General features: G+C 41.5%; 1 protein-coding gene and 1 long non-coding RNA gene across 2 annotated transcripts in view; one reads left to right on the top strand and one right to left on the bottom strand.

The window, feature by feature from the left end:
- CNTNAP2 (contactin associated protein 2) overlaps positions 1 to 23,995 on the bottom strand; it is a 1,698,090-nt gene that overhangs the window by 6,594 nt on the left and 1,667,501 nt on the right. The window contains exon 22 of the mRNA XM_050937667.1: positions 14,868 to 15,098. Coding sequence (XP_050793624.1) covers positions 14,868 to 15,098 — 231 coding nt within the window. The remainder of the gene's footprint in view (positions 1 to 14,867; positions 15,099 to 23,995) is intronic.
- LOC127043773 (uncharacterized) overlaps positions 1 to 23,995 on the top strand; it is a 489,959-nt gene that overhangs the window by 286,318 nt on the left and 179,646 nt on the right. The window lies entirely within an intron of this gene.

Raw genomic sequence — 23,995 nt, 5'->3', positions numbered from 1 at the left:
TCCATTATCTCCAAGACATTAATTGTAAGAACATATCCCAGCAGGACCGTGTTCATTGCCCGATACTTGTTCCACAATAGCCACAAATGATGACTTGCTCAGTGCAAATAAGCGTCACGAAGCTGTAGTTATTACAAGTAGCTAACCTTCACATAGCAAAAGCAATTATCTTGCTCATAGGGATTACAGCTGTACTGCTGCTGCATTATTAGGTTGAGGAAGAAAAAAGAAAGCTGCCTTCCTCATTCAGAAATTTCAACCAGTCACTGCCATGCTATTTAGGCAAAAATATCCCAATTCTACAAAGAAGCTGAATGAATTTTGGTTCTAAACACCGTGCACCACCCTAGCCATTATTCAGGACCATAAATAGGGCCATTTAGTTATTTGGGTTGTAAAGGCTGGGCGGGAACTATACTGATAGTCTCCTTCGATATTCAGGAATCCCTTAATCTCCACCCTATCTCTCTGTTTTACAGCAGCCAACTGTCCATCTTTATCAATCCACTGGGAATCAAAAAGTAGCAAACATGGCAAATAACTCTTCTGTGGAAGCAGTCATCCTGGAAAGAAACCACTTCTCTGGTTCGGGAATTCTGTGATTTTGCTTTGGTAATAAATGTGATAAAATTCTGCTCTGGCGGCTGTGGCAGTAAGCATGCACGGTTACCAACCAGAAACGAAGAGTGTAAAGTGAGGACATGCCTGCACCATTATGCCAAATACAGGGCTGACATGTGGATGCACTGAACTGCTTTAGGGCAATCCAAGCTCGACTATGGTTTGTACACACCATGTCATCTGATACACATGCAAAGTGCAAGGCAGATTGGGAAACTGGTACATAGGGTAGTGTGGGAGACAGTCTGGGATTATGGAAAGACACATTTGCTGGATGTTTCTGTTAGAATCATCAGCAGTGTAATAGTTAACACCGTTGACATTTAATTTGTCACCAACAGGCTCCAGATTCAACAATCCACTGAGATGCATGGAGTAACTCCTAAATGGGTTGCTACTATCCTCTTAACTTCTTATAGCAGGGGTTCCTGAAATTTGTTAGAGCATTCTTCTTGTAACCACAGAAAAAAAGCTTTTAAAAGTGATTGTGGGATAGTAGGGTGACTAGACAGCAAATGTGAAAAATCGGACCAGGGGAGGGGGGTAATAGGAGCCTATCTAAGAAAAAGACCCAAAAATCGTGACTGTCCCTATAAAATCGGGACATCTGTTCACCCTATGTGATAGGCGTGTAAAAATTGTGTGTAGTTTTTATGGTGACTAAGGAAAAATCTTCCTAGGGAAGGGTGGAAGGACACAGTCTTCCAATGAAAGCTGCATCCTTGGAGACAATTAAAAAACTATACTGGACAACACACAAGAAAACATAGGGAATAATCCTGCACTGGGTGCAGGGATGGATTAGATGAGCCAATGGACTTGATTCTGCACTGCCTTGCACTTTGCATTGTCATTTCCCAATGACAGCATTTTACATGCTTTGATTGCGCAAGTGCAAGGCAGTGGAGAATCAAGACCAATATAATTTTCATTTTGAAGTTTTGCATGATTTTCTTCCTTATTCAGGTCAAAACATTTTAGATATAAGAATGGTAACATACTGCAGGATTACACCATATAGGGCTGCATTTGTCTGATAACAGTTCAAATTTTAGATACATTTCGATTTAGATGTAGTGTTTTGAATATTTACTGTTATCAAACTTCCAAACTGATCTGCAGCATATTACATCACTCAAAAGCCTGAACCCCTTTGTCTTTTTACTTCTCAGTCAGGGGTGGCTCCAGGTCCCAGCATGCCAAGCGAGTGCTTGGGCCAGCCAGCCGTGGGGGGCCCTCTGCCAGCGCCGCAAGGGCGGCAGGCAGGCTGCCTTCAGCGGCTTGCCTGCGGAGGGTCTGCTGGTCCCGCGGCTTTGGAGGACCTCCCACAGATGTGCCTGCGGAGGGTCTGCTGGTCCTGTGGCTTCAGAGGACCTCCTGCAGGTATGCCTGTGAAGGGTCTGCTGGTCCCGTGGCTTTGGAGGACCTCCCGCAGTCCGCCGAAGCCACGGGACCAGCGGACCCTCCACAGGCAAGCTGCCGAAGGCAGCCTGCCTGCCATGTTTGGGGTGGCAAAATGCCTGGAGCCACCCCTGTTCTCAGTAGACGCATCTGCATGCCACTGGGTGCCTCACTAGGACTTCAGACAAGAACTGATGATATATTAGTCATGCCGGCCTAAGCTATTACCGTCATGAAAATTTCATGAACCGTTCTCACATTTCACCTGTTAAGAAGGAAAACAAATACTTCCTTTTATAATTAATGTAGAATATGAAACGCTCTGGTGCTCCCAAAGGAACTGTAGAGTTAAGTGCTGATCAAAGCCTAACTGTAGATATCTAAGCATTGGTAATGGACCCAAAGGGAAACCTATAAAAAACTGCCTTGGGACCAGGAAAAATTGTCTTTATGGAAAGCGTGTGTATGTGTGTAAACCTCCAAAGACAGGGTATCTGTCTTGTTTCATTTTACAGTCGCATCTGGGAAGGATTTTGACTCTCTTCTCCTCTCTCTCTGTTGGAGTCATGGAAGGAGGTTACAAAATAGCCCTAGGGTGGAAATAGTTCCAGTCCTCTCTACATATACCCTGCAAGGACGAGAAAGAACTAAGAATAGAGAATAGTGTAGTTCTGGGGTTGGGAAACTCATTTACATTGGTTGCCTACCCTGCAAGCAACATGTCTACTCAGACCCATGCAGTGGGGAAAGTCTGGTTTTCTGTTTGCCTTCAAGAGACTGTATCTTGTGAGCTAAATAGGGCCCTGGTTCAAGGTATTTGTATCTCTTTCTACACTCACACACACATACATACATCTGAGCAATAAAGACTGTTTGATTATTGTCCCTTTGATACACATTTTGGAGACCCTTGCTACTCTATGCTGTCACCTTAAAGGTCTTGGATACTGAGACATATAATGCCATTACACCTCTCTCGTTGAAAGATGAAGCCTGTGGTGATGAGTCTTGAGGGTTAATGGCTTTTAAACTAATGTATTTGTAAACTGAGAAGCCTGAAAAATAGCAACTGCTATATTCCCAATTTGTACATTAATGTGCCTATAATTTGTAGCTCCTATATTTGTAATTTTTAAAAATGGTGGGAGCAATCCTGCCCCTGCTGAAGTCAATGAGGATTTTTTGGCTGATTTTAATGAGAGCAGGATCAGGCTCTATATATGTGATGTGTGCATTAATTTTATGAAAAAAAGAGACAAAACAAAAAAACCCAAACTTTTGTATGGAGGATGTGGGATGAGGTTGGAGCAAAGAAGAGAGCTTCAATATTCAGAGTCAAAATATAAATTTAAACTTGAAACTATAAAGGCATCAACCTTGGCCTTCAGCTTCAGAGTGTTTATGCTAGTTCACTAAATTGTCTTCAGTCTCCGGAGAGAGAGCCAAAGGAAAAGCGAGGTAGCAGAGCCAAAAATTTGGATATCAAAATGCCTCCCTCTCCACTATTTAATAATTTCCTTTAACAGGATTCCTAGTTATTGATAATACTTGTAAAATAAATATGGTCTTAGCATTGGTGACAGTGATTCTCTTTTTAAACTAAATAATACCTTTCTTATTCCTAGACTACATGATTAACATTCTACTCAGTGCTATACGAAATAGCTACAAATGTGTGGGTCTCTTAGCAAGTACCAAAACAATGTATCGGTTTGGAAGGTAGCTAAACATCAACTGGCTGGTGCATCTGATGAAGTGTCAGCAACTACAGATTTTGATTATATCTTTTAGGAGAAGGAAAACATGCATAATTGTGAAAATGAACCAGGAAAGAGGGAAGGGTCAATTTTTAACTCTCCATCAGTAGAGATTACAGCGAATTCTAGCACCATAATTAAGAATTTAAGGCGCAAGCACTGATGTTGCCAAATCTCAGACGCTTTCCTTAGTTTGTCTCCCTGCTCCTTAGGGATGAGAAAAGTATAAACTGTTACATCTTAAGACCTATTACCTATTAATATTAATTTGCAGTGTTGATGATGAGCAGCTGAGCTATAAAGTTTTGCTTGGTTTGGTCCTGGCTACCCAAGAAAATCACTTCTTCCCTGTTAGCAAAGGCACCAGAAATCAAACTTGTACATTTCTGCAGATACTCCTTAGGTATGTAAATCTGGGGGCTGAAGGCGGGTCATTCTCATCAGAGATCCCCTGGCTCTGGAACTCACTTCTCAAGTGGCCTGCCAGAGGCTGACTCTGTTGGCCTTAAGGGCATGATTTAGGGGCTTTTTCAAATCTTTGCATGAGTGGGCAATGATAAGTCTAGCTTATAACTTAATGTCAGTGAGTACTGCGATGCCAGCAATGATTAACAAGCATGTTAATTTAAAAAAATACTGTTCAGTGCCCAGAAATGATGTAATACTTTAAAAATATGGCCTCATTCTCAGTACAGATGCTTAGTACAGTGGCATGCTTGGCCTTTTGTCCGCTAAACACTTTCTGGATCTGCACTTTTTGTGTCTTCAGAGGTCAAGTTTGGAAATGGAGGAGCCCATCATGAATAAACATGATTGATTCTTTTCTTCTAACTCATCTGTCACTACAGATAGCGATTTGTAGGAAAGAATCATCTGTTGCTTTCCTCTGAAGAGGAGAAAAGCTTCTTATATCATCCGTTACCGAGTTGTCTCGTGTAGTGTTGGAAGCACCATTACAAACGAAGATCAACCATTTAGTGTGCTATTCTCCAAGAGGTCTGAAATTGGGAGATGCTCCATATACTGCATTCACAGCCCAAGATAGTTTGAAATCAGAAATAGTATCTGCAGCTAATAATGCTTGGGATCCTCTGCCTTCATGATCCAAACGTACAGGGACAAAGAGAATATAATATACTAAAAGCAGCAGCTATTCAGTACTTCAGCTGCTTTTTGAATTGGTGCATCCTTGAACAGCATTTCTGAGATATTTCCTATCAAAAGACAATTGCTCTGTCTACTAACATGTGGAAGGGCTAATGGTCATCGAAAAAAACCTTAGAAGCCCAACCTTACTCACTGACAACCTCTAACACTGCTTGGGAAGGAGATAGATGTCTTTGTTCAAAACAGCCATGGTTCTGATATATTAGTCGCATCATCCCTAGTGAAAGGTTTAATATAAGATGATGAGTTAACCATGTGACATTACATCCCATACTCTTCATAGAAATATGCTTATGATATGAACATGGCATAACTAAGATGTATTTTATGCAAGATGGGTAGGTCATGTGAGATATCAATGGAAAGGTTATGATTTACTGAATATGATTATCCAATGTGTATGCATGTATCATTTCTATATCTGAAGTTAGATATATTAATTATGTAACAATTACAACTATGTTTCCTGGGGAACATCCACCAGACAGTATGCAAACAGCTCGGATGGGCCATTAGGGGGAAGTCTTTGAAGATGCTAATCTCCCGCCTTCCTGAGAAGTTTCCTGGGATGCTGCTTTGATACTGCAGGGTCAGCTGATCATGTCACCTTGTACTGGACACCATCTTCAACTTCTAGTGTTTTTCCACAAGAGGGAGTGGGAGTCAAACTGGGAAACAAAGGATTCCTGCCATATGCAAATCCTATCTAAGGCCGGGGAGTGAGTTAATTATGGTTCTTCTCCAATGCCTCCATGCCCAAGAAGAAAGACTGATGAAAACTCCTGAAGAAACAAAGGAACTGAGTGGGGGGAAGGGAGGAGGGTGCAGGGGCTGAGCCCAGGTGAAAAAGGTCTGGCCTGTGAAAGGCATACCTGGAGATTTAAGCTGAAAGTAGTGCAGTTTACCTTCAAGAAACTCTGCAACCTGCATGAAACAACATTTAGGGTAAGAATTTGCTACTGTTAACCAGTTAACTTAGTGCATTAAGTTTAGGTCTCATGTTTTGTTTTATTTGCTCAGTAATCTGCTTTGATCTGTTTGCTATTCCTAATAATCACTTAAAATCTACCTTTTCTGGTTAATAAACTTGTTTTTTGTTTATTCTAAAACAAGTTTGTGTAATTCATAACTAGAGGAGGAGGGAGAGAAGCTGTACATAACTTCTTCCACATTGAGGAAGGGGGCGGATTTAATGAGCTTACGCTGTATAAATCTCTATGCAGCCCAAGACAATATAATTTTGGGATTGCGTCCCAAAGGGCGTGTACACTTGAGTGCTGGGCAATCCCCAACTGAGTCTTCCCACACAGAACTGATCTCAGTGTCTGTGTATCTTTCTGCAGCTGAGCACGTCCCTACCTGTGTGTCTGTGCTGGAGAAGGCTTGAGCGCCTGGCACAGCAGGACAGGGTGAGGGATCCCAGGCTGGTGGAACGGGCAGACTCAGTGGGACCTTGGCACAAAGAGCGGGAAAGTGCTAATAAAGTTTGTGGATGACACAAAGCTGGGAGGTATTGCTAACACAGAGAAGGACCGGGATGTCATACAGGAAGATCTGGATGACCTTGTAAACTGGAGTAATAGTAATAGGATGAAATTTAATATTGAAAAGTGCAAGGTTATGCCTTTACGGATTAATAACAAGAATTTTAGTTATAAATTGGGGACGCATCAGTTGGAAGTAATGGAGGACGAGAAGGACCTCAGAGTATTGGTTGATCACAGAATGACTATGAGCCGCCAATGTGATATGGTCGTTAAAAAAGCTAATGCTTTTTTAGGATGCCTCAGGTGAGGTATTTCCAGCAAAGATAAGGAGGTGTTAGTACCATTATATAAGGCACTGGTGAAGACCTCATCTGGAATACTGTGTGCAATTCTGGTCTCCCATGTTTAAGAAGGATGAATTCAAACTGGAACAGGTTCAGAGACGGGCTACTAGGATGATCCAAGGAATGGAAAACCTGTCTTATGAGAATCAAAGAGCTTGGCTTGTTTAGCCTAGCCAAAAGAAGGTTAAGAGGGGATATGCTTGCTCTTTATAAATATATCAGAGGGATTAATATTAGGGAGGGAGAGGAATTATTTAAGCTTAGTACCAATGTGGACACAAGAACAAATCGATATAACCTGGACACTAGGAAGTTTAGACTTGAAATTAGATGAAGGTTTCTAACTATTAGAGGAGTGAAGTTCTGGAACAGCCTTCCAAGGGGAGTAGTGGGGGCAAAAGACATATCTGGCTTCAAGACTAGGCTTGATAAGTTTATGGAGGGGCTGGTATGATGGGATAGCCTAATTCTGGCAATTAATTTTGGCAATTGATCTTTGATTATCAGCAAGTAAGTATGCCCAGTGGTTTGTGATGGGATGTTAGATGGGTTGGGATCTGAGTTATTATAAGGAATTCTTTCCTGGGTGCTGGCTGGTGAGTCTTGCCCACATGCTCAGGGTTTAACTGAGCGCCATATTTGGGGACGGGAAGGAATTTTCCTCCAGGGCAGATTGGTAGAGACCCTGGAGTTTTTTCGCCTTCCTCTGCAGCATGGGGCACGGGTCATTTGCTGGAGGATTCTCTGCAGCTTGAGGTCTTCAAACCACAATCTGAAGACTTCAATAACTCAGACATAGGTTAGGGGTTTGTTATAGAAGTGGATGGGTTAGATTCTGTGGCCTGCATTGTGCAGGAGGTCAGACTAGATGATCATAATGGTCCCTTCTGACCTTAAAGTCTATGAGTCTATGAGTATATCAGGTGGCACTCAACCTGTCACAAACCACATGTAATTTCCCATATGGTATTGTGTCATATGCTTTACTGACATCCACATGAATAAGATCTATTGCATTCCCCTGGCCTAAGAAATAAACTTTCTTATCAAAGATATCAGCTTAGTCTGGCATCATCTACGTTTGGTAAACCCATGTTCCATTTATCTTCATGTCTTTAATGATTCTTTCCTTCAAATTTGTTTTAACGTGTTGCACACTGCTGGGGACAGGCAAATGTGTCTGTCTGCAGTTGCCTAGATCATCTCCCTTCATATCTTAAATATAGGCATTACATTTGCAATTCTCCAGTCACACAGTACCACTGCCAAATTAACGAATTTATTATTTATTTAACTGTGTTTTTTTTTAAATTACTGAAGATATCCACTCTAGTTAATCTGCATTTAGACAGATTTAAAAAAAATCCCTTCAGTAACCAAATAAACCAGAAATTACCCCTTTGAAGCTTTTCCATCTTCTGTGACATTACATTTTAAGATGCAAGCTAATTATGGTTAAATACACTTGTAAAATTGTAAACAACGTTATGTTAAAACACACAGTACATATAGAAGGTAATTTCTACAATCGCAATACTTTGTCCTTTTTATACTTTGTATTCCAAAATACCATAAAAGGTTAGACTACATTTTGACTAATTATTAAAAGTCAATTTTAAAATCAAATCTACTTGATTATCTCTTGTGAGCTGAGAATTAATGGGGGTTCTGTAGAAGGGGAATTATACTGCTGATTTGCATTGGTTTCATTTGTCTTTACCTCAGTAAATCAGACTACAGTGGAGAATGACTTGTTGAATTTCACTGCTTCATTATCACCAGAAAGAGTCACCATGGCAACAGTGAAAGACTATGCATTATAAAAATACTCAGCAAGCTAAACAAGATAATGCTTTAAGATAAAGTTGTTCAATAGTATGGCAAAGTGCCAGAAAGGGGGGGTGAAGCAGCATTTTAACTCTGGCAATGAATCCAGAAGGAAGTGAAAATGCTGATTGTATTATTTCTAAATATGTTAATTCAGTGCCAAGTACAAGTGCAAGAATGATAGCCTTAGAGACTGAAGTCCTGTGTGTAGCACAGGCAATGGCAGTGCATGCCTCCCCACCAATGTGTCTCAAATCTGACTCACAGGAACCACTTCTAGGCGCAAAAGGGTGATTTAGTCTCTAGGTTACATTCTAGTTTTGTCTTTATGGCTGCCAACCTGAGAGCTAATTAGTAGCAGTTATGGTATGGACAGCTACCTGCTTAGAAATGGATTGAGACCTAACTGTGGGCATCCAAGTTTGAAAACTTTGTCTTAAGCTAATATGTAGCACTTGTTTTTCACGGTAGCGCTGCAATTATATTGCTAGCACTATCAGGTGGTCTCGTGTTATTTGGCTGGTGAACCCCTGCTGCTCACTCCCCTCCTCAACATTACTCCTGAGGGAATTCTGTGCCAGAAAATTAAAAATTCTGCAAAATTCTGTAAATTTTATTTGTCAATAAATAAATGTGGAGGCTCCAGTATTGCAGTGGGGAGCAGAGGCCACTGCCTGCACGGAGGTGGGAGATCACAATGCAGCAATCCCCCGGGACATGGACTCGGTAGTGAAGCTTCATCTGACCCTGACACAGCACAAGGGTCGGGTTTCCCAGAAACACTGGAGGGCTCTGCCCCTCCATGCCAGGCACACTAGGTGTGGACAGGCAGGCTCAGCTCGGCAGGATTCAAGTATGGAGAGGCTTAGCGGCGGGGGGGTGGCATAGGAGTATACCGGGGGATGAGATCTGGATGCACAAGGATTGAGCAGATGGGAGATGGGTCTGACTGACCCCGGTGGGTCTGACCTGGCACCATCTGGGGTATCCTCAGCCCTGTCCCTCCACAGTGATTTACTCTCTGCTGGCTGCTCCAGGTGCCTGAAATCACATGCCCGTGCTGCTTGGATGGGACATGTGACTACTTGTGACTTCCCTTTGCTTTCTGTTACAAAGTCATTTTTCTGCATGGAAGCAAAGAAATCTGCAGCAGACATGAATTCTGTGTGCATGCAGCAACACAAAATTCCCCCAGGAGTACAACATGCACACACACATCTCTGCTATGACCCCAGTGATCATACCCATCACAGTGTTCTTGTCCCTCCAGGGGATCTCTGCTGGTAGGTAATGATTAGCACAATTCCTGTAGCACTGGCAGGACACAGTCAGAAAGGGGGCTACTTCTTGCAATATCCATCCATCTTGAATTATTTTTGGAGCAACATCTGTTTTAGCACAGTTAACTAACCAGTGTGATCTATTCCTTTACTTGAGAGACCTTATCCAAGGTCTAGCAACAACACAGATGTATAGTAGCTTCATTTCAATGTGAACTGTGCTCAGCACCTCTGGTAATATGCCACTGATTTAGGAAACTATATATGGATTTATGAGTCTATCTTTGGGGACCCAGGTTAGAAGGTTTTGGCTTCAGTCATCCAACACCAAGGTTTTGACACTGCTGTATCTAAAGTTCAACTAAACTGTGTGGGTGAAATCATAATAAAACTGAATAGATGTATCTGAAGGCTACCTAGCAACCACAGAGGGAGTTACTATTCAGTTACTTCACAAGACATGTTCTTTGCAGCCATTTCAGTGTGAGAGGGTGGGAGCTGACTATATTCTAACTGCCTTTCCCTTCAGCACAGTAGGATTTAAATCTGCGACTTTCAAAGGGCCATTGGCATTGTCCACCTATCCAATATAGTGCCTAAGGAAATTTGCACTAAGAATTGAAGTACATCTTCCAGTTCTGGAACCAAAGGGTGGTCTCATTTCATACCTCTAATTTTTCACGTACTTTTCCCACACACTTCACACTAGAAAAGGCTTTGGTATGCAAATTTTGGATGGCTTGGGAATTCTCTCAAACTAAACCCCCCCAGTATGTTAACTATCAATTTGCTAAAGTAAGTGGCATTAAAAACAAATGCATTGTTCATGTACCATTTATTAATCATGTGTGACAGTCCAAAGTTACGTTGTCTACAATACGGTCAGACTGGCAGTGACCTTGGGGACTTTTCACCTTCCTCTGCAGTGTGTGGGGGCGGGTCCCTTACCAGGATTATCTGGATATCTCTCACTTAATCATTTCCATGCCACTGTAGGAGCCTCGGGCATTGGTGCACCTCAGCCCCTCCCATTCTCTGCCTGTGGCACACAATAGTCTAGTTTCCCATGGGCTGTAATACTTTGGTCTAACTGCAGTTGTTGAGCTTAATCAGTGGCAGATTAGCCACTGGGTCAACAAGGCCAACTGGGGCACCCTAGCACCTCAACCCACTCTTCCCCCTGTCCATCCACCTGGTGGTCCTGCTGGGGAGCAGGGTTGGGGCACGGGGGCTTGCCCCACTCTGCCCGCCCACCTGATGCTCTTGCCAGGGAGTGGGGAAAGTCCCCACGCTCTGCTCCCACTCCCCAGCAGGCCCCCACAAACCCCTAATCCACCTCTAGGCTTAGTATGTGGGTGCTGCGTGGTGTTTGTGGCTGGTGATATACAGGAATTCAGACAATGATCTGATGGTTCCTTCTGGCCTTAAACTCTATGACTCTATCTTTTCTTGGAGTTAAACAGCCAACTTCTTTAGACCAGCAGAGATCCTGTACAAGGACTAAGTTGTCACTGCATGCACCCCCCTCACCTCACTTCATGTCTTGACAGTGAAACTACACTAGTTCCCCTTTATGAAGGGGACCCAAGAGAGAGGGTACCTGTTCTGCAGCACAGTGGAGTGAAGTATAAGTCAGGAATCACTCAACGACCTTTCACTCCTTTCACTTCGACACTACATTCTACTCGCTGTGGAGTTTCACTCCACTATAACTGGTAGGTCTTCACTTTGTTTCTCCCCTTTGTATGTAGCAGTTATTTACCAGAGAGGTGTAGAGTGAGTTTAACCTCTCCCTCTACTCTCACTGAGCAGTGGAAGAAAAATGACGAGAAATCTCTGGTTCTCAACCTTGATGCTGCTACTCCCCACTGAGAATGAGGCCAGGCCCCTTTTCATGCCACCTTCCAAATGAATGTGTTAAGAAAAGTCCTGCCATTACTTCTGAGTGGACAATGAGGGTCTCTTGCCAGGTAGTCCTTCTTCAGCTATTACAAAACTCCACGTGTAGTGAGCTTTCTTTGTAGGAAAAAAATCCTTTAGTTATAGAAATCCTACTCCTCTAGTTTATTTTCAATAAGTTAAACTGGAGCAGGGGAAAGGATTCCATATGCCCTTCACAAAAGGGCCCTTTGATTTAAAAAGTATAGGAAGGTGATTTTGTAAGTACAGTAGATTGAAATGGGGGCATGAGGCATAATCTCCAGGCACCAGCTGATTGGATGATTTCAGAGAAGATAAGCAACAGGATAAGAGAACTTATGAGGAACAATTAATAAAACTAATGGCTTTATGTTCCCTTCTTACATGTTACAAGGTGAAGGAGATGGGCTGAAATGTTACAAAAAGTTGGCTGTTTGGAGGGTATGTGTCATTATATTGCAGTCTCTCTCTATATGGTTATATCTCTACCATGAAGCTGCCAGCACCCCATTGGCTGGATTGGGGATCCACAATGTTGGGGATCCACAACACATGGCCAGAAAGGCTGCAAAATAAATGACTCAAATTCAAACCTTAAAGACAGGTGGGGAAATAATGTTTATGTTTTTGTGTATTTATATATGTATGGGTAGTGGTCAACAATGTAACCAATGGTCTCTGTCTATGCTGTATTCTGATAATTCAAAGATCAAAAGAACGTCCTAGCATTTAAATGAAGTGTAAACACGGGATATCTCTGTATTCATCTCTCTTTGAAATGTATAGCAAATCATCTGGGAATGGTGGAGGAATGAGCGATTGTCGTATGTTAATTCATATAGCGAAGTACTGGTGATAGGCTGCTGTATGTTAATCTGTGTGAATAAATAGCAATGATGCTTAGGAAATAAGGGCCTATTGTTCGCTGAGGGGCTCCAACATGTCAAAGGAGACCTGAAATTGTACAAAAGATCCTTGGGATCTGATCCTTTTTTATCTCAGATCTGCTTAAGCTTCACCACAGCAAGTTTGAGTTGCAAGATGAGATCCCAGTTAAGCTGGTATACCCAGGATATTGTATTGGACGATGGACTATAACCTATGAACTAAATTCTAAAAGAACTCTTTGCAACTACAAAGCTCACCATCTCTGCTATGAATCTGAACCTCAAGAATTGAACTCATGTCTGTATGTATATTAATCTTTTAACCATATTCTCTCCCTTTTCTTTTTCAATAAATTTTAGTTTAGTTGATAAGAATTGGCTATATGCGTGTATTTGGGTATGATCTGGAATATTCAATAACCTGGAGGTAATGTGTCTGATCCTTTGGGATTGGTAGAACCTTTTCTTTTATATGATGAAATAAGATTTTCAGAAATCTTCATCATATTTGTCTTGGATACCTGGATGGAGGTCTGAGGTTGGGTTGCTTCAAGGGAATGGTGTTGTTTGGACTTCTGAATAACCAGCAAAGTATAATAGAAGCTGTTTAGTGATAGCTTGGTAAATCTAAATATTGAATTATCCACCAGCTTTGGGGTTTGTCTGTCCCATTCTTTGAAGTTCACCCTAATTGGGCAACCTCAGTTGACCCCCGTTGGGACCCCGGTCACAGAGGATGAAGGGTGGGACATCCTCCCTCCTCTCTAACCCCTGGGGAAACCTGTTCCGAAGTTAATATAGCCTCAGGCAACCCCCCCTTCCTTGACAGAAGAAAAATTCAAAGTAAACTCAGCAAAGACCCTTAGAATTTCCCAGTCCTCATAGACTTCCTGCAAGGAGCCATGACATGAGCCTATGGTTCTTTGAAGTTGGTATACTTACCATGTCCTGGCACTAAGACTGAGAGATGGAGAAAGCCACAAACCAATTGATCAAGAGAGATAATTAGGTGTAAAAACACTAGGAACCTGATTCTAATCTCACCTACAGGGACCTGACCTCAGTATAACTCCAATAACTTGAACAGCCTAATTCGTTATTTACACTGGCGTAAGTGAAATTAGAATTAGGTTTGCAGCTCTGGGCAGACGTCAATATAGGCCTGCACTGCATAACTCTGAAGGGAATGGAATAACACATTTGTTTAATATTTTATCTGAAGCCTGGGGAGCTGAAAGAGAAACCATTTACTCTAAAGTCAGGAACACTGTGTACTTTCAAAGGCTGTTGATAACAGCCAGTCAGAGAGCAGGATGCACCTGCTAGGATCAGCAAATCGTTTTGGTTTCCCAGCATTTTCAGCCTGAGATGAATGTGGTGCTGGCTAATGGAATTTCTCATTCAAAATGGCCTAGGAAAAGCAGACATTGCAAGGGTGGGAAACAAATTTGCAGTTTATAAACATATTTGCTCTTAAAATTAGATACTTTTTGCATGTGGCTGCGCAATAGAATGTGTTCATTTATCAGCACAAACCAGTGCTGCGAACAACCTGTTTGTCAATACTCGCATGTAAAATAACCAGTACTCCACGGAAAGTGGGACCACAACAGCTAGTTTTAGGCACATGATTTAAACATTACAAGATTTATGCAAAACAGAAAATGAACAGAAATGTTTGAGGGACTGCTATAATGCCACTGAAATTTAACATCCATCTGCAGTGTTATAAGGCCAAAGACTCATTTTGCTGGTATATAAGAATCAGAAAGCAAAACCAGCATGAAACAGACCAGTGAAGCTTCATTGTCTAATGTGATTAAAATGCAAAAAACCCAAACAAACAGCACAAATACACATACATAGTGAGTAGTGTATAGAATGTATATGCTGGATTCAATGAAAGGTGGATTCTTTCTCACCTGAACTGATAATGTAAGGATGCTAGAGAGAAAGACAGACATATAAATATGTACTCCTGCCCACCACAGGGCACATCCATTAATATTTCTCCACATCTTACTCATGATTTTAAAGCCAGTGATAAATCCCTTCCTTTTTCATTCTGATTTTGCATCCTCATTGTAGTCACCTTTGTAGAATTCATCCAGGGTAGATTTTTCCATTTAGTTTTAAATGCTCAACTGCTTTTCCTTGCAATCAGTCCACACCTTACCTGAATCTAAATGCCAGGGATCAGTGGCCGCAGACATTGGTGGGATGGTCAGCGGAGATGCTCCGCAGTTGGATTCCACTAGCTCCCCTTGAACGTGGACGTTAGAGGAGGTGTTGGTAGGTCTCAGGGCTGCCTTGAGTGGGGCAATCTGGTTGAACTGCACTCTAGATAGGCAGCCAGTGAATCCTGGTGTATTGTATTGATAGATATCTTGGTCGATCTTCCCAGTTTCTAAGAAAGAGAGAGAATAGACTTGTCAACGCAAGTGACTGGGATGGAAACAGTGCAGTTCAACGGGTGTGGTTTTAAACACCCACTCTCAGGAAAGCCCCCACATTTCAGACCTTGCCAGGTTTCTCTACACTGCAGTACTGATTAAAGTGGGAATCTTCAGGCTTTGACGTCACCTGGCGACACAATTGTTCTAACATTAAAATGAGAAAGGGGAGTGGGAGGGATCAACACAAGGTACAAAAAACTCTTCTCCAAATAAGAAACAAAAACAAAGGAGTTGCTCTGAGGATCCTTCCAGTCAGTTTCTCTTTTCACTCATGTGAAACTGCTGCTGTGACTGTTTCCTTTCATTTATTCTGGCCTGTCTCTCTTCAGCTCCCCCTTTGACAGTGTCTCCACAGACAGCATGTTTCACATTTGTATTTATCATTAATTGTCATTGTTTTCTGTGCTTCTCTCCCCATTTACTTTTTAGAAAGATCAAGAGTTCTGAGGTGGGAAATACCCTCTCTAGTTCCTCCCCATTGTTAGAAATTCTGAAGAAGCTGCATGAATGCATATGCCAGGGGAGACAGCAAATTCTCCATACTGTTGTTAAAGCTATATGTTCTCACACACTCACTCTTGTACCAGAGTTTACATTCACCAAAGGCATTTTGGAAGTCAGATATATTACATCTTGCTGCTGTGGATTAAATATTCAACACGTTAAGATGAATTTGTGCACAGATTGTGGCGCTCCATTAGGTCCTCTTGACCTTCCTAATTCCAAAAGATTTGGTAAAAAACTCTAAAACAAACCTGCAAAACATTTAGCATATGCCCTTCATTTCTGCCAGAACATTCTGTTTAGGTAAAAGTGATTTTTCACAGTACATAAGCGCTGTAGTAACAATATTGGTATTCTGTATCAGTAGTCTGCATTAGAGAGTAGATTAACATTACGAGCCATTACTACAACTCCAAACATTCCATTTTCATTGCAGAGAAGAATTCAACTTCATTTTCTTTTTGATCATGCAGAGTAAATAAAAATGCAACATGACAGAATGATGTTTGTGCTGCATTAAAACGGTTTAATCTGGAAGAGTATGTGCATTTCATATGTGCATTTCAGCTTCAATTTCTTTTTTCCGGGGTCTCATCGCCTAGGTCAGCAGTGACTAGGGTTGAAATTCTGGCCTGAGTGAAGTCAGTGGCAAAACTCCCATTGACTTCAGTGGTGTAGGATTTTATTTGTAGGGATGCAGAAAAGGAAACCTCTCAGGCTGCTCAGCAGCAACCATTTCAGACAATTAAAGAACAGTGTTAACATGCTCAATAAAGGAGCCGGTTAGAGATAGCATAAGATGGTATATATATATAAAGCAGGCAAGAAAAATAAAATAAAACAACAACAAAAATAGGGCTCATATTCAGTTCTTCCAGCTGTGTGAAACATTTGCAACAAAACCCAAACCACATGAAATACCTGGGTCTGAGCTTTGCTACTCACTCCAATTTTAGAACAGCACAACAAGGCTCTGATCCCTGACTGGACCCTGTAGGTGCTACTGTGATACACACAATAAATATTAATGCTACCTCTAATATTCATAATGATGTTGCATCAAAATGGGTGTGATTTACAGTTTCTTTTAGTTTCAGTGTTATATCCAGGGAGAATGTGGCAGTTTCAGTTTGAGATTCTGAGTGCAGATGGAGAGGGGTTGGAATGACTGAAGGGAGAATATGGATCAAAGCTGAACAGGCTGGTGAATCAATTGCATTTTGCACAGACCTAGTTTATACCTGTGTCTCTTTGATTTGGAATTATAAATAACAACAACAACAACGAGCATTGTATATATATATTGGTGTAGCCCTTAAAGGCCTAACAGCATTGGGATGCAAACACAAAGGCAGACAGAATACTTGTCCTGAAGAATTCATAATCCAAGAAGGGTGGGCACAGAGATACGACGGCATATTCGCATTAGAGTCTTATATACATTGGTACATGAACTGATTGGCCTTATCCTTTCCATTTTATCTTTTCCAACCCACCTGAGAGGCCCCTTCTTTCTCTGCCAATTCAAATCTAGCCTTCATTGGCAATACAGCTATTTTTCATGAGCAGTCACTGTACAGTGACTGTCATCTGTCACAAAATGGACATATGCTTAGAAGCAGGTTAAGGACGAGATTAAGTCAATTACAAAAATTATATTAGTGACCTGGTTCTTCCAGCCAAACCTCCTAGAAGCAAAATGCAAATGCAAGACTCCACTGAACCATTTGCAGTACCAGCATTATGTTTTCCAGTAATTTTGTTTTAAATAAGAAATACATATTTTGTATGTAGCACCTAGAAGCTATCCCGAAGACAATGTTACTGAATTTATTACCTGTAAGCCTACCACTCTTTCAAATAGACAAGATTCATACCTTCCCTGAATATTAAAGTGTCGCTCACTATAATACAATACTTCTTGAAATAGAACAGTTTACAGAATACATGTAGTTTATTATTGGAAATCCTTGTTTCTTTAGGAAAAGGAATCAAGTTATATTGCAACCACTCCTCTACTTAAATTATTAAACTGTTCATTAGATAACGGTTAAAGAAATACATCTTGTTCATATTTAGATGGCTCCTCGAGAACTTAATCCAGTAACACCAATAACATAATCTCACTTAAAATCTTAAGTGAAATGATGCTGCTAAAAAGCTACTAAGATGATGAAGTAAATACATTTGGGCTGCATTAGCAGAGTCAGTGACAGATACTGGCTCCAGCGAGCACTTAAAAATAATAAAACACTTTGCCAAAGAACTGCATTTTTGTTAAAAAAAAATCCACAAAAAACACAATGGTGCAAGATGTCTCATAAATTTGTAATCGTCTCACATCTCATCCACATTATAACAAGAGGGATCAAACGAGCTTTTTTGTCCTATAACTATGCACAAGTTTTTCCTTTGCATGTCCTACAGGGCTCTCTGTACTGATGTTCTCTGATGTTAGGCCACTGTACTTTGCCTTCCATCTCTATTAGAGTCTGTTATATAAATACATTCCTTTAAGAGTGTAACCATTATAAAATGAACTACGTTATCACTGCCATGATTAGATCCATTTCTCCCCCAGAACAATAGAGAAAAACTAGGACACAGATTTGCATTATTTTTTAAAAAGAAAAGAAATGCACAAGGCAACTGTATTCCCTTTTAAAAGAAATTTCAGCTGTTAAACTAGTACAAAGTCATATCAATTAATGTTACTAATTTTATCACTTTAGGGCCTGATTCTGCAGCCCTTACTCACATTGGGAAGCACCTTACTATACAAGAGATCAGTTATTCCAAGGGGATTGCTTATGGAATGAGGTACAGGTACTAATAGTGTGAGTTAAATTTGACAATCAGGATCTACATATCCCCATGTGCCCGATCCTGCAGTCCATACCCTGTGAAACCAGTGGGAATTTGGGCCTATCTTATGTATTAAGGGTGGAATTTTCAGAGGCTCCTACGTGATTTAGGTACAAAAGTCAATGGGAATTCAATAGGACTTTTGTGTCTAAGTCACTTAGGGAGCTGCTGAAAAATCACATCCTAAAGGCATTTTTTTGCTTCATCTGGCTAAGGCTATTTGTTTATTTAAGGCTATTTTCCTGTCATGTTTCCCTTCAGATCCCTGAAGCAAGATGCCAGCAAGAACCTTTTCACCTAGAAATCTGCAGATCTGGGATTGAGACTACAGTTGCACAGTAGGTGGCCAAAACTGTAGCACGATGCATGAATCCATTACAGTGCACAAACCTATCACACTCAACCATTCACAAGAAATCTACATGGCTAGCTCCCTAGATTAAGGAATCAAAATGAAAACCAATTTAAAATCCCATAGATGGAAAGCCTTGTGGGCTTCATTACACTTAGTAATTTTTGCATAGAGTGTCTCCCCTGTAATTAAAATGAATAAAAATTAGTAACGTTTCTTTTTTCTAAAAAAAAAAAAAAGAATCAGCAAAATAGTGGAATTTAACCCTCAGTAATTGCTTTGGTTTTTACAATAATACTTGTGTGCAGCTGTCATAGAAACATGACAAGAGTGAAAATGGTACTGTTTGTATACTGACCAAGGGTTCTGCTGTAAATTCAGATGCTCTTCCCATCTAGGTGAACGAGGGATGAGTTTGCTTAATCTGTCTGGGCATTACAATGAGAGAAAACACCTTTAGCAAAAGTATTTTTGAAATAAGCTTTGCACTCTTTATTGTAGAGACCTTTCAATGAGAGATGAGGAAGGCTTGAAACAACCAGAATGGGTAAAAGATAAAAACAAAAAAAGTCCTGAGTTCATCTAGTTTTTGCTATGTCATCAGATCATCTGCTGCAATTCAAATGTCAGAATTCCTTTTGGAGGATTAACAATTTAGATAGAAAAGCCACTGTAAGGCAGTCATTTGGAAAGATTTCAGAATGATTCCACTAATTAAAATAAAATATTAAGATATACCCTCTGAGTGTGAGGTTAATTCCTTCTATACATTCCACTACAGTGAGCAACAAACATGTTTTTCTAAAAGGAAGTTAGGCCATAACTGTAGGATATCCGATCTTGTAATTGCACAAAACTGAATACTCTTGCCCTGCCCCCTGCCCTGAGGCCCTACCCCCTCATTCACTCCAGCCGCCCTCCCTCCGTCAAATCGGTTTCCCTGACCCTCACTCACTTTCACTGTGCTGGGGGACCGGGTTGGGGTGCGGGAGGGGGTGAGAGCTCTGGCTGGGGGTGAGGGCTGAGTGGGACCAGAAATGAGGGGTTCAGGGTGTGGGAGGGGGCTTTGGGTTGGGGCAGGGGGTTGGGGTACAGGAGGGGGTGAGGGCTTCAGCTGGGGGTGTGGGCTCTGAGGTGGGACTGGGGATGAGGGGTTTGGGGTGCAGGAGGGGGCTCAGGGCTGGGGTAGGGGGTTAGGGTGTGGAAAGGGGTGCAGGATGCAGGCTCTGGGAGGAAGTTAGGGTTTGGGAGGGGATTCCGACCTGGGGCATGGGGGTCAGGATACGGGCTCCGGCTGAACAGCACTTACCTCAGGTGGCTCCCGGTTGATGGCACAGCAGGGCTTAAGGCAGGCTTCCAGGCGGCTCTGCGGGATGCTCACTGTCTGCACCTGCAGGCGCCGCCCCCGTAGCTCCCACTGGCTGCGGTTCTTGGCCAATGGGAGCTGTGGAGCTGGCGCTGGAGCAGCATGCAGAGCTTCCCTGATCGTCCCTGTGTCTTGGAGCCAGACATGTTGGCTGCTTCCGGGAGCAGCACACTTTTAGCAGCCCGGTCAGCATTGCTGACTGGAGCTGCCAGGGTCCTTTTTCAACCGGGTGTTCTGGTTGAAAACCGGACACCTGGCAACCCTAACTTGTGAGAGCAAAGGCTTGTCTACACCAGCCTAGACCTTAATCTGCATCAACTGGCCTGTGTGGATCTTGCTGGAGTGCATTAAAAATTCCCCCCAGTGAGCATTAATGTAGCCCTTTTCAAACAGTACTACATGATGCACATGAGGAAATTTTTAAAGTGCACCAGCAGGGTCCACACGAGACAGTTACTGCACCATACACTGACGTGCATTAGAATTCACACCTCAGCTGGGGCAGACTAAGGCATCTTATAGACAAGCCCTGAGTTGGAATTCACTAGTCTACCATAAGACTAAAAAACAACACACAGTATAGGATAAAGAAATTGTGTTTGGGGATCACAAAGGCACTAACAGACAGCACCATCATAACAGTGGCTGCAGTCAAGCTATTTAGATGGCAAGCTCTCTGGGGCAGGGACTGTCTATTTTGTGCTGTGTTTGTACAGTGCCTAACACAATGGGATCTTGGTCCATGACTGAGACTCCTAGACCTACCGCAATATAAATAAAATAATAGAAATAACTGTTGGATTCAGGTTACTGTCAGTGCACATTTGTCAGAACACCAGGTGAAAGCAGATGCACTGACATTAGTATATGTCACCTGCCTGCAGTAACTAAGTGACTCACATTTTAACTCCCTTAATTTTTACATTTATTTGCAGTACACCTTAACCCCGATATAACGCCACCTGATATAATATGAATTAAGATATATTGTGGTAAAGCAGCGCTCCAAGGGGGCGGGGGGCGAGGCTGTGAGCTCCGGCAGATCAAAGCAAGTTCGATATAACGCGGTTTCACCTATAACGTGGTAAGATTTTTTGGCTCCCAAGGACAGTGTTATATCGAGGTAGAGGTGTATTTAAACTTCATAGGTGTTTGTAATGGCAGTGGTAGAAACCACAGAAAAACAACACATGTTTGGCTTGTACAGGTCTCTGTGAGGCTAAGTCACATCTTTTTTAATAGTAATACTTCCTTCATGTATGGAACTCTCCATTCAAGGATCCTCAAACGCTTTATAAATATTTATGAACTAAGCCTCAGTGCCACAGAGCAATCCTATTCTACAGATGGGGAAATGAGGTACAGAGATTAAGACCAACAATTCAGAAATCGCCACTCATTTGGGTGCCTGAGTTTTTGAGTGCCCAACCTGAGCCACTATAAACATCATACAGCTCCCACTGAAATAAATATATGGCTGGTGCTCAAGCACTTTTGGAAAAAATCAGATGTAAGGTGTCTCAAGTCAGGGCCCAAAATCTGTTGTCTCTCTTGAAGGTTTGGCTCCTTCTGACTTGTCCAACATCACACAGGGGGTCTGTAGCATAGCCAGGAATAGACCCTAGCTCCAAGACTTATACCTTAGTCACAAGACTATCCTTTTGGCTTATTAGCCACTATGACTATTTTCTATACACAAAAAGCATAGGACTATTACTGTGAAATGCAATACCTGCTCTGATCTTCTGCACTGCAAACCAAGTTGCACTCCCCCTGAGTACAATCTGCTAAAGAGGGTCAGGGTGGTTTCCACCAATTATGTTCCAGTAATAATGAAATACAATAGAACTCTTGAAGTACATAGGACGTGGAGTCATATAACAAATGAGTGCACAATAGGATGCATACCACTTACCTATCTTAGGGTTTTGCATTGGTGCCCAATATTATATTATCTGAGCCAGGGGTCGGCAATCTTTCAGAAGTGGTGTGCCGAGTCTTCATTTATTCACTCTAATTTAAGGTTTCACATGCCAGTAATACATTTTAACCTTTTTAGAAGGTCTCTTTCTGTAAGTCTATAATATATAACTAAACTATTGTTGTATGTAAAGTAAATAAGGTTTCAAAATGTTTAAGAAGCTTCATTTAAAATTAATTAAAATGCAGAGCCCCCCAGACCAGTGGCCAGGACCCAGGCAGTGTGAGTGCCACTGAAATTCAGCTTGCGTGCCGCTTTCAGTACCCGGGCCAGAGGTTGCCTAACCCTGATCTGAGCAGTTCTAAGGTCAAATATATAGGCAAAGCAAGATCCTTAGTGGACTTGATGGAGTCTTTTGTACTTTTTTCTTTGGGACTAGGAAACTCTGCTTGGGGTAGTTTTTTAGGAGTAAGAGAGGAGAGGAAGACGTGGTTGTTGTAAATAATCATTCTGGTTAGGGTGGAAACATTGTTTATCATGGAAGTAGGTCTTAAAACATGACCATAAGTTTACTGAAATGTTTTATAACATGTATTCATTTAACTTCATGAATGCTATCTCCTACAAAAAGAAAACAAGAGGGCATTCAAGCTTTGTTTTAACTGTGCTAAAGAATAATCCAGCTGCTTGATTAGAGCATGATGGTTTATATTTAAAGAGGCAAAAACAAACTCAGATGTAGAAAAGTGGTAGTTTAGTTATTCTGGAAATATGACAACCATACAAATAGTGAGTAAAGTTTGGTTTGCCACAGAATGATATTTCCAGCTTTGAAGTGCCTGATTACTATTTTATTTCATTTAACATTAAGCATCCAGTGATTGGATAGACAAAAGGTATATTAAATTGAACCTAAATTATCTCTATATAATATTGCAACAGACTATATAGGTGAATTGTCTGATTCAATTAAATGAACGACTAATTGTTTTCAGGTCAACCTTAATAATAAATTTTCTCCAAAGAGAGTACCAAGCATTCTCTTATCTCTTCAACTCAGAAAGATATCCTATTACAACAATAATAATAATATTCTCACAAATGAGCCCTGTAAGCATTCTTGTACCACGTACATGTTACGGTATCATGGACAACATTACAACAAACGGCAGTTTAAACTCCATTGAAAGGAAGCTACTGATTTTAAGAAGTCACAGTCTGCTGGGCGCGTTGGAGCACTTTCTGGTTTCCAGGATGTGACATCTACCCTAAATGGAATAGCTCAGAATGGCACAGGCCCCTGCCACACTGAGGCGCTTAGATACCCTGAAGATGGGTATGGTACAAAACCATAGAAGGATGTGATCACATACAGTGGGCAGTTAGAGGAAGATCTGACCTAGTATGGCAAATCCTTTCACCAGAGCATCAAGTACCATACAGCCAAAATGAATGCTTTGGAGGGAGGCAAGAATCCATAATCATAGAAATGTAGGGCAGGAAGGGACTTCAAGAAGTCATTTAGACCATCCCCCCCAGTGTGAGAGAGGACCAAGTATACCTGGATCATAATTTGATCTTAAAAACTTCAATTACTGGGATTCTATAACCTGTCTTGGTAACCCTATTCCAGTACTCAACTATCCTTATAGTTGGAAAGTTTTTACAATTAGAAAGTTCTTTATTTAATTTCATGTTGATGATTTCAGACAAATTCTACCAACTTATAATGCACCTAGCCAACTGCATTAACTCCAGACAAAGAAGAAAATAATTCTTCCTGGCACCAGCATCTAGAGCATGAGATCAGAAGGTTTTGTTTTTGGAAAACAGCAAGCAT

This window comes from Gopherus flavomarginatus, chromosome 2 (assembly GCF_025201925.1).
Source record: "Gopherus flavomarginatus isolate rGopFla2 chromosome 2, rGopFla2.mat.asm, whole genome shotgun sequence".
Taxonomy (NCBI): Eukaryota; Metazoa; Chordata; order Testudines; family Testudinidae; genus Gopherus; species Gopherus flavomarginatus.
Note: the sequence above shows the minus strand (reverse complement) of the source record. Positions and strands in the feature narration are given on the sequence as shown.